Source organism: Rhea americana, unplaced genomic scaffold (genome assembly GCF_003343005.1).
Source record: "Rhea americana isolate MKP2758 unplaced genomic scaffold, rheAme1 scaffold_49, whole genome shotgun sequence".
NCBI classification, from domain to species: Eukaryota; Metazoa; Chordata; class Aves; order Rheiformes; family Rheidae; genus Rhea; species Rhea americana.
The window spans coordinates 559416-573266 of NW_028186634.1; the positions used below are offsets into that span (position 1 = coordinate 559416).

At 48.9% G+C, this 13851-nt stretch overlaps 1 protein-coding gene across 1 annotated transcript in view; it reads right to left on the reverse strand.

Moving 5' to 3' along the window:
- The window catches only part of TMEM86A (transmembrane protein 86A), a 29855-nt gene extending 16096 nt beyond the window's left edge, over positions 1-13759 (reverse strand). Inside the window, exon 1 of the mRNA XM_085317113.1 lies at positions 13629-13759. Coding sequence (XP_085173239.1) covers positions 13629-13649 — 21 coding nt within the window. The 5' untranslated portion in view covers positions 13650-13759. The remainder of the gene's footprint in view (positions 1-13628) is intronic.
- Positions 13760-13851: the final 92 nt, after the last annotated feature.

The window sequence follows — 13851 nt, forward strand, 5'->3', positions numbered from 1 at the left end:
TGATTGTCTTTAACACTTTGGAGCCAATTGTCCGTATCCATATTGCAAGTGGGGTTCATTTCCGAGTGGGCATGKGTGCTTTTGACAGCACCACCCTGATGGAAATGAAAAGCTTCTCTATGAACAAATGAACACAGAGGCATAACAAGAAGCAACAGACTGAAGATAGGATGGAGAAAATTTAGCTGGCACATGGAGGGAGACGCCTTGCTCCTGAGGTGTAGAAAAATGGCAGTGTTGATGCTTTGAAATGATAAAGTTGCAGACAGTTTGCCGTTCTTAAGTCTTGCTCTGGCCCCAGGAAATAACGCAGGGTATCAAATCTGCAAGTCCTCTAAATCAACCTGCACAGAGAACAAGTATATAACCGCTTCTGGACAACAGCCGTGCACCAGCCTCTGTGGGGATACAGCTCACACCCACTGGGCACTTTCCAGGAAAAGGGTTTTAAAAATTTTACCCCAGCTATTCCACTGAGCAGTATTTGAGCACAGCTCTATGCACTGGCCAAAACAAGCTGGGCCATTGCCTCCACCTATCCCTCCACAGCATATGCAGCTCTTAGCAAGGCGCTAACTATCCTCTGTCCAGCCAGTCACAGAGGGAGAATTGTTTGGGCCTGAGGTTGGATGGCACAATTAGGACACAGGACATACAATATGTGGCTCAAATTTAAGAGCAACAGGGAACTGACACAATCCTCCATCAGGCTATGGCCACAGAAAACCCCTCTTTATGCTTGATCAAAATGTTGTGAGAGAGGAGAAACTCATGTCTACACAGATCCTGACCGGAGGCAGCTGATTTTCCCCAGGTTTCAACAGCTCATCAGCTTTTGCTGAGACAAGGAGCCTCAGTACACAGTAGTGCTGGGCAGTTCCTGGCCACAAACCCTCGTGAGCTATCTGCAAAGCAGCTGTCCTCCGAGCCTTGCTCACACTTTTCCACGTTTGCTCACACAGCACAGTATCAAGCCTTCTGGATATGTACGCACTAAAACCGATATAAAGGCGTTCTTTTTTCAGGCAGTGGTTCAGATGTATGTGTAATAGGGAGGATGCAGCTGTTCGGATACCAAATGCACCATTTACATTTTTATTTTCCTCCTTCTCCTGTTAATTCTTGGGTTAACTTCCTTCCAGAAGAATGCTCAGAGCCTTGGTTAAATACCACATGGCTTTTTTCAAATGCAGTAGACATTTCCAACTACAAATATACACATAAGTATAGAACTCGCCTTTTGAAGTATTTTGAGCTGCCAACAGGCTGGGCACAGGTGCCCTTGTGGCATTCAGCCCTGGCACAGGGCCCTCACCTGGCCGTATATTGGAAGCCCCAGCAGCCACTCTGGGTGCTCAGCTCTGTATCCTTCCTGGGCAGCTCACAGAGGAGATGAATAAGATGTAAAGGGTCCACCAGTTGCACATTCTGCTCCACAGGGTTGCTGAAATAATAGGCTGGCTGAGACAGCCCTAACCAGTACACTTCTTGAGTAACTGAGGCAGAACGTGCTTCGCTTCCAACACTGTTCTCCTGCAGGAGCAAACCTGCTCCTGGGGGAGCGCCACTCACCTTTCATCAAGAAAAGCACCGACTCATGCATGCCCTGAGTTGCTCTCTTGCAAAATTCTGAGGAAAAACACTTGTTTATGGAGGGTGGTAAAGAGTTACGGAACCAGCTGATCAACCTGCCTGAACTACTGTGTTAGTGCAACATATTTGTGCAAGCTAGGACTTAACAGGAGGGCATGTTTGTGTTGGAGTTGCCACAGGTCAGGCATCCAGGGCAGATATCTGATGAACAGCCTCAACGTGTTACAGAAAATTGAGAGAGACATGGATCCTCATCTGCCTGCACAGGTGTTAGTGTGACAGTTAAACCCTCCTCTCATCAAGCAGAGACAAGACAGCGGAGATGCCATCTCAAACAGACTTGTAAAATAGCTAATAGGAGAACATGGTACATGGTTTGCCTTTGGAAAGACGCATGTGCTGACAGTGGGCTGCTTAGTGCCCAGCACACTTACGCCATATGCTGAGCTTGGCAAGGCTCTGCAGCACTTCATTGCAGCTACTGATTCCACTCAAGGCCTCCATTCCTGTGTTGAGAGTTCTGCAGTGAAAGTGAGCTCACGCTTGGCTGTCCAACCTGTTCACAAGCAGACCAAAAAAACTGTTTTTGTCTGCTAGGAGAGCATCCATCATTTGACACAAAGCAGAAATAATAGAGCTAGATCTGAATGCTTCCCATCTGCAAAAGGACAATCCTCCCAGCCTAGCCATGTGTGGCAGGAGCTATGAGTCCAAGGCAGCTACCGCACCACCAGGGGGAAGGGAGAATCTCTTGGACTCCTCCTGCAAGCCAGGTCTGGTTTTCTTGGCCTCTCTTGTCCCTCCCTGCTCCCCAAGGCCTGAGTACTCTCTTCCTACCCCCAGCTCAGCTACAGCACTCTTCAGTTAAGCCAAGTAAGCTCCTGCCATGCTTTAGCTGTGCTCCACCAGAGATTGAGGCAGTCAACTGTCTTTTTTTGTTGTTGTTCTTTTTTTTTCTTCTTAAGAGCAAGCTATGGTTACTTGCCAGAAAAATACAATTAAACATTTGGCATAGGCCCTCACAGTCCTTGGGTGGTGAGCTCAGATATTGCTGCAGGAGTTCTTGGCATCAGAAAAATTGTTCTTCAATGAAGGCACTGGGGAGAAAGGGGGGGTGAAGACTAATCAAACTGGCACCAAAAAATGGCCACTGCAAAGGGCTAGGCTCCCTGCACAGCTGCATGCTGAAATGGGATCTGCAACAGCCAGCTTAATTTCAAAGCCAAACTCATGCCCAGTTTACAATCATGTCAACATTCAGCCTAATCTCCAGATTAACTACAGGGGCAAAAACCCATCAGCACTGAGGTTAAACTCCTCCAGATAAGTATCTTCCCCCGAGGTGCAGAAAGAAGGGAGCAAACTTGGAGCAGCAGTTTCCCTCCACCAGCTGGCACAGAGGCCAGCGCATGCTGCCCAGCAGCGAGCCARTGTTTGCACCCAGCATCAGCTTCTCACAGGTGAAAGCACAGCTCAAGCCCCTGAAGTAACACRGCACACCCGGGCAGGGCACAAGCATGGGCTGCTGCGGCCGCCTGGCTGAGCAGCAGCTGTGTGCAAGAACAGGATGCGTTGTGCTGGGGAGCATGGGAGCAAGGCTTAGCGCGTTCTGGGAGCGACAGCAATGTGAGATCGCAGACACGGCTGTTGTGAAGATCTCCTCCTGACAGTTGCTCTCCACATGTGCCCTGCAATTTCTCCACCACAGGCTGCTGCCTGCCTCTAGGCGTAGGCATGCTCAAGAGATGGTCAATACTACACAGTGCTTTACTTTAGCTATGTTGTGATCTACCACCAGAAATCCCTTTCTGTTATATGGGAGCAAGTTGCTCATGGGGGTTGTCTAGGATAGGTTTGGGGAGAAGATGGCACTGAAAGTGCAACCTATGAAGGATATTTAAATAACTGGCTCAGGAAGGCAGAAGAGATGAAGATTATTAGACAAGCTTTGAGGCATTTTCCAGAGGAGATTAAAATAGTTAAGACCACAAATCTACGTGCAGCAGTCAGCAAGGGGTAACTGGTAACAGGCAACGGTGTGCGAGCAGTCTTCACTGCCGCCTCCTTCCCAAGTGAAGGCAGGAGGAGCTGCATGACCACTCACAGAGCAATAGGAGCAACTGCATTAGCAGTGCTGCAATACAAATAAAATGGAGGTCCCATCTTGTCTTCAGTTGCTTAATGAAGAAATTTAAACATGCCAAGCACACAGCCGTCACACTGACTGCTCAYAGGGACTGCAGGATGTGACGGTTAACAAGGCCCGTTCAGCTCAGCAGGCAGTGGGACCCAGGAACTCTGGGCCATTGTATGCTCTGTGCTGCTAGATCCATGAGTTAGATGCATTTGCAAAAAAAAAAAAAAAGATGTAAAATAGTGCCTATAATTAGAGAGAAAGCCTCAAGTATGAAACTAGAGCCTAGCCTTCAGCAAAGGTCACTTGGAGGCCTTAGGAATAAGAGGAAATGGTGCTGTAACAGATTAAAGTATAGGAGCCAAGGAAAGTTTTTGGAGCCAAGGAAATAATCCCCACTGCATTAGGGCACTGCCTGTGCTACATGTTGTSTCAGGATTGCACTCTGCTGTCTTAACCATGACACTGCCTGAAGCCACACAGACACTGGACCACAGACTTCAGCAACCAAGGAAGTTATAGCACACATTAAAAGCATCTCATATACTGAATAAAGGAAGAAGTTGGGTTAGCTCAGCCAAGTGCTGGTAACAAGCTGTGCAGGAATATCTTGGGATCTGCCTCCATTACATGGGACTTGCCACTATCAGTAGAGGAGCTTGATACCAGCCAAAGTGAGAAATTGCTACAGGAACCGATGCCAAGTCAAAGTCACTGGAATATTTGTCTTTGGCTTGCTGGGACAAAAGGAAAGCCTTCAAGATGGCAGAGCCTTTTTTAAGCAGATGTGAACTCATCAAATCAAGCTACAGACACATTTCACCRTGGACTTAAAACCCAGGTTAGATGTATGTGCTTTTGTGATAGTTTCTTTTGTTTGAGCTGGTTTTGTTTTTTCCCTTTATAAGATATCATCTATCCTATTTACCGGACTGGTGCAGGACCACAAGCAGAGCTGTTTTAAAACCTTTATTTGACCCGTGGTGGAAATGATCGACTCCCCACCTGCAGCAGTCCTATAGCTGTCAGCAGTATTGGAGACTGCTGACTGCAACACACCATCGCCAGTGGTCAACACTATTAACCAGTCACAGATTCAAACATCTTCAGGGCTGAAAGCTGTCAGAGACCAATGCTTTCAGGGCACTCCACTGGCTTTCAGAAAAGGCAAAAGAGCGTTTGCTTGCAGTCATCTTATATCAGAGCAAAGATTGCTTTTCCCTCCTGGCATTGCAGATATTCCCTTTTGTATAGCAGAAAGCAAATCTCTCCAAACATTTCCTTTGCTGTAATGTCACAAGAGAAGTCCTTGCAGATGTTTTAAAAGCTTCAAACACATTGGGTCTGCCTTTTTGCTTTGCTTATCAGAGCTGCAGCACTGCCACAACAGGGGTGTACAGCCTTCCTCTGCAAGCTGCAGGCACCYGTATCTCATGCAGCAAGGTCAGATGGGGCCACCTCTGCTGTGCCTTGCCTAATGCTGTCCAGGCTAAAAAATCTCAGGGGCAGCTGGGAAACCATAGAGAGCTCCAGGAGCCACCTGGTGTCAACATCCAATCACTGGCTGTCCCTGGCAATATCTCTCACAAGATGGGAAGGGGCAGTTACTCAGATTGTCATGCTAGARTCCAGATCAAAAATGTCTACTGCTTATGGAAGAGTCTCCACAACTTCTGCTGGGGATGGTTTCCAGGCTACAAGTGCACACTGTCAGGAGACCTGCCATTATTTATATCACACTCTTCTGAAAAAGCACAGATTCTGTACTACCCAAGAACAGGCAGTGTTAGATTGTGTTACTCTAGGCATTACCACAGAGGGGCTGGGTAGGCCCAACACAGTGGCCACCACACTCAGCYGTCTGGAGCCCAGGGGCTGCTGGCTTTTACCGTAGCAGAAAGCAGCACTCCTGGTGCCAGGCTTGCTACTGCAGGTAAGTGCCACACGCTGATGGCTGCTGCACAAGCTGTGTGGCAAGACTGGGATCTCTCCCCAGCCCCTCTGGGAGAAGGGCAGGCCCAAAATAAAGTGACCCACTGAGAACTAGCAGTTTTTTCCTTGGCAGCACCAAGGGCAGGCTGAGCCTCTGGATCCTGCCAGCCGCTGCAGGAGGGCCCATCCAGAGGGGTAACGGCAGTAAGGGATTTGCACACAGTGTTGAAATGCATTGTTTGCCTTTACTCATGTATCTCCAGTCTTATTTGCACTCCAAAACTCACCACAACCTTAATGCGCTCATGGGAGGGAGGGGAAGCAGCTGCAGCTCCAGCCACCCCCACTGCTGATTCTCAGCAGAGACAGGGGACACACAGAAACAGGCATTCAAGGGAAACAGGCGACTGGCAAAGCTCTGCCCTGCCACATCTCACTTTGCCAGTAGAAACTGGTGTTCAGGAGGCAAGGCAGGCCCTTCCATGCAACTTCTTCAGCAAAGAGCTCATTTTACATGCAATTTGCAAGGAGAAATCTGGGTCTAAGTTAAGAGTGATTCAAGCATTTGTGCTGTCACAGTCCYGTAAGAGCTAAAGAGCCATTAATGTAACAAAGAAGCCAGGCAATACATGCCAGCTGGCATACACCAAGCTATACCAGCTCTGCCTGAGATTCCCAAGGAACTGCTAAGGGCAAAACTGCCTTGGGTGCTCARAAGTCCTTTTTGTGGCTTGCCTTTCTGGCTCACAACAAACTCGTGCACACCTGGCAGGTGGGGCTTGTGCAAGGGCAAACTAGAAGGCAGGACAGAGGAGGGGAAGGCAGCTGTTGGGGGAGGGAATGCTGGCAGCTCTACACAACAGACCTTCACTGTGAGTCCTCATGAGTCTGTAAGATCAGCAAGATTTGGCAAAAGCCAGCAGGATCTTCTGGGAAACCCAGGAGGGACAGCTCAGCTTGTCTTGTGCCTAATGGATTTCTGAATGAAATGCTCTATCTGCATATCATGATCTTCAGGCAGAAAGCTTGTGAAGCATTGGTGTTAACGAAAATTAGAAAGGAAACCAGCAATGTACCCTGGTAAGGATGTGTATTCTAAGAGCTGTCACTTTAGTACCTTATAAAAAAGGGTCAGGTCTCCTCATTTTATAACAGGAGCAACTTGCTTTAAGAGACAGAATGTTGTAGGGTCAAAGTATGGCAGTGGAGTACAGATTTTACTTCCAGTATTTATTTCTGTGCCAAGACTTTGTGACCTGATAATAATAAGCCAGTATAAGAGAAACTACAGGCAGATGAATTGGACTTTCACAGCCGATGTCCACAAATGAGGGGGCAGTCCAGGTGGGGAGGGACAAACACTARCCTGCACAAATGCTAACCTGTGCACTCCCAGGACTCACACCAGCGCATCAAGGGCTTCACTTGCAATACCTCTGCTGGAATCAGGCTGCAGATGCAAACCATGACTGCACTCACAAATAAGTGTACAGCTGCTTAGATCAAGGGTGCAAGTCCATGCACGCACAGAGCATTAGCCAACAAATAACCCTGAAAAACTCAAACATCAATTAACTGATAAGCTTGTCAGCATACTCATTTTCTGCCAGAGTTGCAGAGAAAGGCCATGCRACTTTAGTTCCCCTTGCAAGGAGGCACAAGTCAGGATTCAAGTTCCAAACACCCCAGTACGCTGATTTACACCATGACAAAGCCCAAAGTCACAGGCAATAGGGAATACAGTGGCCAAGCTATTGTCCTAGGCTCTCAGCTGGTGTAAGCCCAACTCTGCTGAAGTCACRGCAGTGAGACTTGCATAAGGCTGAGGATCTGCCCACATGCTTAGCATATGCTGAAAAATGTGCAGCTGGTTCAACTTCAAACTTACCCTAAATCTTAAGCCATAACCCAGAGATACCTGCCACTACCATAAATGCACTCATTTTGAAACATAACTGGAAATCCAGCACATGATGCTAACTGGCACCAATATGTCTCCGAAGTTTCTCTCTGGTGGGGCAGGGGGAGGAGGAGGAGGAGGGAAGAGAAGGAAAAAAAAACCACCAACTTCATCATTCAAACTTGACAAAAGTCCCAAGACCACTTGGGGCTTGTCTAATCTCCCCTTGCTCTTGGGAACCACGTATTTCACAGAACTGTAGAGAAGTTTGCTTTTGGGTAGAAAATCTAGCCTGCTGCTCAAAACAAGGTGTTTCCATCAGCTCACCAACAGGTGAAAACAAAATAGCCACCATCCTCATTAATGGGCAGATTCGCAACAGAGATGAATTTGGCATAGCTCCACTCACTCAGATTTTTTGCAGTAGAGAATCAGCCTGCAGCATTAAAGTTAACACAAGAAGAGACCCAAATTACACTTGTCCAGAGAGAAGCTGCACCCTATGTAATTCTTGGTCAGTCTGCAGTGTAAGCCCCCAGGATCTCGGCAGGTATCCAAAATCCTTTCCACCCCAGCACTCTTGAAACCATCAAGACATGAACCAATGAGGAATGCAAGACAGGAAAGCTCTCAGCCAGCCCACCCACCACCTTTCAGCACTGATGGCATGTAATCATCTCCTCCCTCATCATACTCACCCTCCAGGAAACCGCCTTCTACTCCTTGTTACCAGGATACTTGTTGAAGTTCAGCATCACATGGAGAGATGCTCCAGACCAACACACTTGTCATCCAGAAACCGGCCATTAGTAAAATGCTATTCAGATTATGGAATTATAAGCAATAGATACAGACAGGGCACATGTGGGCTAAAAGCAGTAACTGTCACCTTCATTTCAGGCATGCCGCAGTAAGCAAAATCTACATCTCTACAGTAATTGCAAATCTATTGGTCATTTGCGTGAGAAGAGAGAAGTAGAAAAATTGAGTGCTATACAGTATCCACTTAGGCCTGGGGTGGGGTTATATAACTAATACTCTTTTCTCTATTTGAGTGTTTCCACAAGCTAGTAGAAGATGGGTGCCAGATGCCATCTTTTTCTAAAAGTCTAATTTCACTGGAGGTATTATTGTCACAGTATTATACAGTCACCAACAGAGAAAGATAACTCTGGCTTCTGTCACACTGTATTTTGGATATAGATACTTGAATGGGAGAAGAGAAGAACTGCACCTCTATTAAAATGAATTATGTGCAAGTAAAGGCTTCTTCTAAACTGAACCCATAATCAATGCACAAAGCATGCTTGGAACAACAGGMATGTTAGACTTGAGCAATACATTTGAGTTAATGAAGTCTTTGATTTACAGCACCGCCCGCAACTGTGATCAGCACTACCAACAACACAGTCACACAAGGCCTGGGAAGAGCATTCAAGGCAGCCTGCACTTCCTACCCCTCCAATCTCAGCCACCCTAAGATCAGCTTGTCACAGCAACAGCTACAACAAAGCATGACAATGTCATAGGAAGAACATACAAGTTTAGTCTTAAAAGTAAATAATGGCATGTAACACTATTCTGAGCTCTAACTGAAATAAATCAGCACTTTTTTCCCCCTCAGTAGACGAATAGCACAGAACCTCTAAGCAATGCAATTTACATCAGGATTTCTATATTCATCTGGATCACAGCACCATTTGGCCCTTTTTCAGAAACCTCAGTGATACCCACTGAATTTTCTAGCTCTGTTCAATACCTGTTACCAGTGAATACTTTTCCGTATCATGAGTTTGTCAGGTTTTTGTACCACTTTGTAAGCAASCTCATGCTCCACCATGGTGGTATCTCACATTCACTTGTCTACCTCAGGGGATTGACAAAGGCTGCTTCAGGGCAGGAAGTTTGCTGGCTGCTTCCCACCTGCAAGGGGAAGGGCCTGAGGGCCTGACTTGCTCAGGGCTGCCAAAGCAACCCTCTCTCTCCTCCCCAGCTCTCTCCGTTTGAGGATAGAAGGAAACAAAGGAAAGGACAGGGCAGGCAACTGTTAACACACAGCCTCTGGGCAAAAGCTGTTCCCAGCAGGGGCACCGGAGTGCTTTGCCTCCCTTCCACGCACAGGACTGTCAGGAACAGAGAGAGTGTTGTCGGGATGAGAGCCTGCGGAGTTCACGTTCCTCAAAGAGAAGCACCAATACAACCTATAGCCCCCACCCCCAAAAACAGAGCTGTTTACAGCTACATAGCATCTTTAATATGCCCTGTTTTCCCTCAGTGTGAGGTGTAAACTCCTCTGTAGTTTAGCCCTAACTTTAGGGGAAAAAATAGATTCCTTTGAATGTGTAGCATTATATAGACTGAAGAATAACTRCATATCTTTGGGCTCATCCCATTCTCCACACTTGCAGCCCCTGTGATCATGATGCCTGATCGGCTCAGAGAAGTGCCACCACAGCCTCACGCTAAAAACTTCTTAACTGCTCGGAAAGAAATAAATGGGACAAAAAAAAAAATCACTAATGAGGCAATCTCAGGAGGARCTGAGACAGGACCAACAGTGACTGTACAAGAAGGGAATGAAACCTCACATATCCATGAAGCAAGTGCACTGCTTAGTATTGCTCTCCAATTGCAGGCTTTCAGACCCTGCTGCTATACGCAGAAAAAAAACACAGCTCTTACTCCAAATCCAATAGCTTCCCCTTTACGCTTTTCTCCCCTCCCCCCCCCACCTCCCAAATTGCATCTTCTCCCATGACAAGCGGTGGGGCATTCACCCACATGTGCTGGCTCTGGGATCTTCACAGCCTGACCAACCTTCCCAACCTGCTGCAAGGCAGGGATGCTCAGGAGCCACCAGGCAGTTCCCCACTGCAGCATAACAGATAGGCAACAGCAAGGAGACATCAGAGAAGCATATGGAGCTTGTACAGAGGAATGCATAAGCAATATCAAGAATCATTTCTGAGCAGAATGCTCCTGTTTTTCTACTGGGATAAGTAATGAAAGCTTCCCTCCAAGGTCACTTCCTATCAGACCAAGCATTACTCACCAGCTGGAGCAGGACCTGCAGGCAGATGAATCCTCTCTGTCACTRACTAGCCTCATGAAGTCTGGACTCTGGTATCAGCAGGACCCCAGACCTTTATCCCAGCAGAGGACATGGTGAAATACCTCAAAAAGTATTTCAGCCAGGCTTCTTGTTTTTGTGGGCAAACTGCCCCTGGGCACATCCAAATTTCACAGCACTGTAGGCAACAGCTTGGCTAGTTCTGTGCGAGATGTTGAGGTCTCTCCTTGCACATGATGCAGCCACACCACATCACCCARGCCGTGATGCATACCGGGCAGCCAGCACTAACAAGCAATCTTACCCATCTATCCCTCTGTAGCTGCCTCTCCCTGGTTTGTGCCTCCTTACATGGTTTCTCCCAGCCATCAGCTGCACAGGACCTACAGCTCAGTGTTTTTAAGTAAACTGCTGCATTTCTTTTAAGACTATCTTAAAGGAGGAAAGTAGGGGAGATGCAGGAAGCCATGTTGCATCCAAGTAGTTATGGCCATCTGCTGCACTTATGTACAAAGGCCATAGACTTGAAAATCAGAAGAAAAATCATGTTGCTCTCAGCTGTACTTTTCTAACATCATCTCCACTGAGACAGATGCTGCAAGATACTGGGAAAAGACTTGCACTGGAGACAAATGAATTTCTCTGGCTAACTTGGTGCTGCTCCCACAGATAGCATCCTCAGCATGAGTCGTGGCAGAGATATCCATGCTGACTTCAAACACATGGTCTATGCACGTAGCACAAAGTACTGTTGTACAGAGATAAGGCCCAGGCTGCAAGCGTTGCACCTCGCTGCAGCCAGACAGATTGCTCTTTGGTGCTCCCTTCAGCATGCGACTCATCAGAGGGAACCCAACAGCCAGAGGGCTGCCCTGCTTCTTGCCCCTGCACAGCTCCAGCTGGTAGCCCTTTGTGGGCTTTGTGGGCCATAGCATGACCAACACACTGCACTTYTTCCAAAACACAGCAATCTGAAAAGATCATCTGCAAAGAACTGCTCCTACAGTCTAGGCTGGCAGCTGTCTTCTATGAGCTCTTTGGAGGGTCAGATTAGGGATCGCTAAAGCCCTTTCCTCCCACTTCCACAGGAAACAGCTGCAGCTCCAGCCACAGCTCCTGTTATCATCCCTCTAGCTCTCCACAGGCTTCATGCCCATGCTAGTTGCCTTTGGTGAAGGCAGCAAATTAGTATATCAGGGATTAAACCAGAGCAGAAATATGTTGTTATGTACCATTAAGCACAAGCAAAGAAAGTACTCTTTTGGTTTTCCCCAAGTTACCCTCCTGAGCTGTAATTCCTGATGTAGGTACAGCCTTCTTGCCTAAACTACACATACCCTTCCCAGCTGTGCTTTACACCTACATAGCTGTACTTTAGTCATTTGCCCTTCTCAAAGCTTGGTTGAAATACACTCTGTAAGACTACTCTGATCCAATGGCCTTAAGAGCCAAGTACAATTCCCTTTGAATTATGAAACAAATTCTGCCAATTGCTGACCCATTCCATCATTGCCCCAGCATAAGATTTCACTTCTGAGGTATCTATACTAAAKTCACTGTAATGAGGACCATTACTTGAGAATTAATTTAGTTTGTAGAACAGAAGCACAAAGATATCAAACCTCTTCATTTATTTGTGAGGAACATGAGAGGGGAGCTAAAAAAAAAGATTGGTATTCCCATGATATAATTTACAAGCTATTTCCCTCTGTCTCTAAAGATAAAAATTACCCACAAGCTGATGAATTTACCAGCTACATGTTAATGACTGGGGGGGAAATTAATCTGAAGTATCAGACAATACAAGCTGTTGTACAGAACTAGCTAAGAAATTCAGAAGTTTTGAACCATGGTTTTGAGAGTTAGAGAAGAGGAAACAATGCAATTTCTACCTGTGAGAAAAAGCACAATGGGGCTGCTGCAACATGGACTAGCTGTTAATCAAAATATCTCAAAACCAGACAATAGCGTATCTGCAGGGACATCAGGATACCAGCAATAGGTATTCAGTGCTGCAGTGAGAGCATGAGGCAACTTTCCCACCGCCACTTAGCTATTCCTATAGCACATGTTGGTCTGTTGGGTATTCACCCAAATCCCTCCCTTTCTAGAAACAGGAACACATAAAGCAGTATGTTTAACAGCACGGCTTCTCTCTTGTCCTGGGTGAGAGCGCTTTGTCCTCYTTCAGCACAGAAACACTTCTCCTTCACCTGCAGAGTCTGGGATCAGTGGTCCAGCCTAGCACAAGCCACAACTACTTCATCTGTTAGCATCAGCCCATCAGTCCAGCTGTACCACCACAAGCACAGCCCTGCTCACATCCTCCACTCAGGCAGGAGCAGCAAGTTGCTGGGTTAATTAAGCTTTATGACTCCCCACGAGACAGACAGGTGATGGCATCGCGGCCTCGTCTCATCAGGAGGTGGACGAGCAAGACTGGCTTATCGGGGGAGGCGCCGGCTCGGTGGGGGCTGCTCCGTCCTGGGAAGGACCGCGTGCCGCGGGGGCCTCCAGGAGCCGCGACGGGCAYCGCGAGGCCGCCCCCAGCGCTCCGGGCTCCTGCCAGCCGGCCACGGAGCGGGCGGCAGAAGCCAAGTGTCACCACCGGCAGCTCCCGGCAGAGGCCAGCCCAAGCTGTCACCTGCACGGAAGGCAGCAGAGAGGCGCGCGCGGCGGCCGGCTGGCAGCGCACCGGCCCCGCGGGCACCGCCGCACCGCGCCGGCGCCTTCAGAGCCGATCGGCCCGTGACAGCGCTGGAGGCGAGAAAGCGCCCCGGCAGCCGCGCCGCGGGCGCCGCCGCCGCGGGCCGGCAGAGCATCGGCCCCGCGGGCACCCGCCGCCCCGGGGCCGCCCCCGCCCGCGGGGCGCAACATGGCGCCGGGGGGCTGCGGCCCCGCCGCCAACGGCCGCTCCGCGCGGGGGGCGGCGGGCGGGGGCGGCTGCTCCCTCCAACGCCCCCCCGCCAGACGGGCCGCGCCGCCCGGTCCGCACTCACCACGGTGACAGGGGACACCATGTCGGCGGCGGCGCGCGGGTCGGTCGGCCGGTCGGTCTGTCCGTCCGCCCGTTTGTTTGTTTGTCGGCCGGTGCGCGCACCACCTCCCTCCCGCCGCCCTGCCGGGCCGTTTTTCACAGCGCGGTGACGTCACTGGCGGGGGGGGGCCCGCGGCGAATGCGCTGCGCGGAGAGGGCGGCGGGGCGGGGCGGGACCGGCCCCG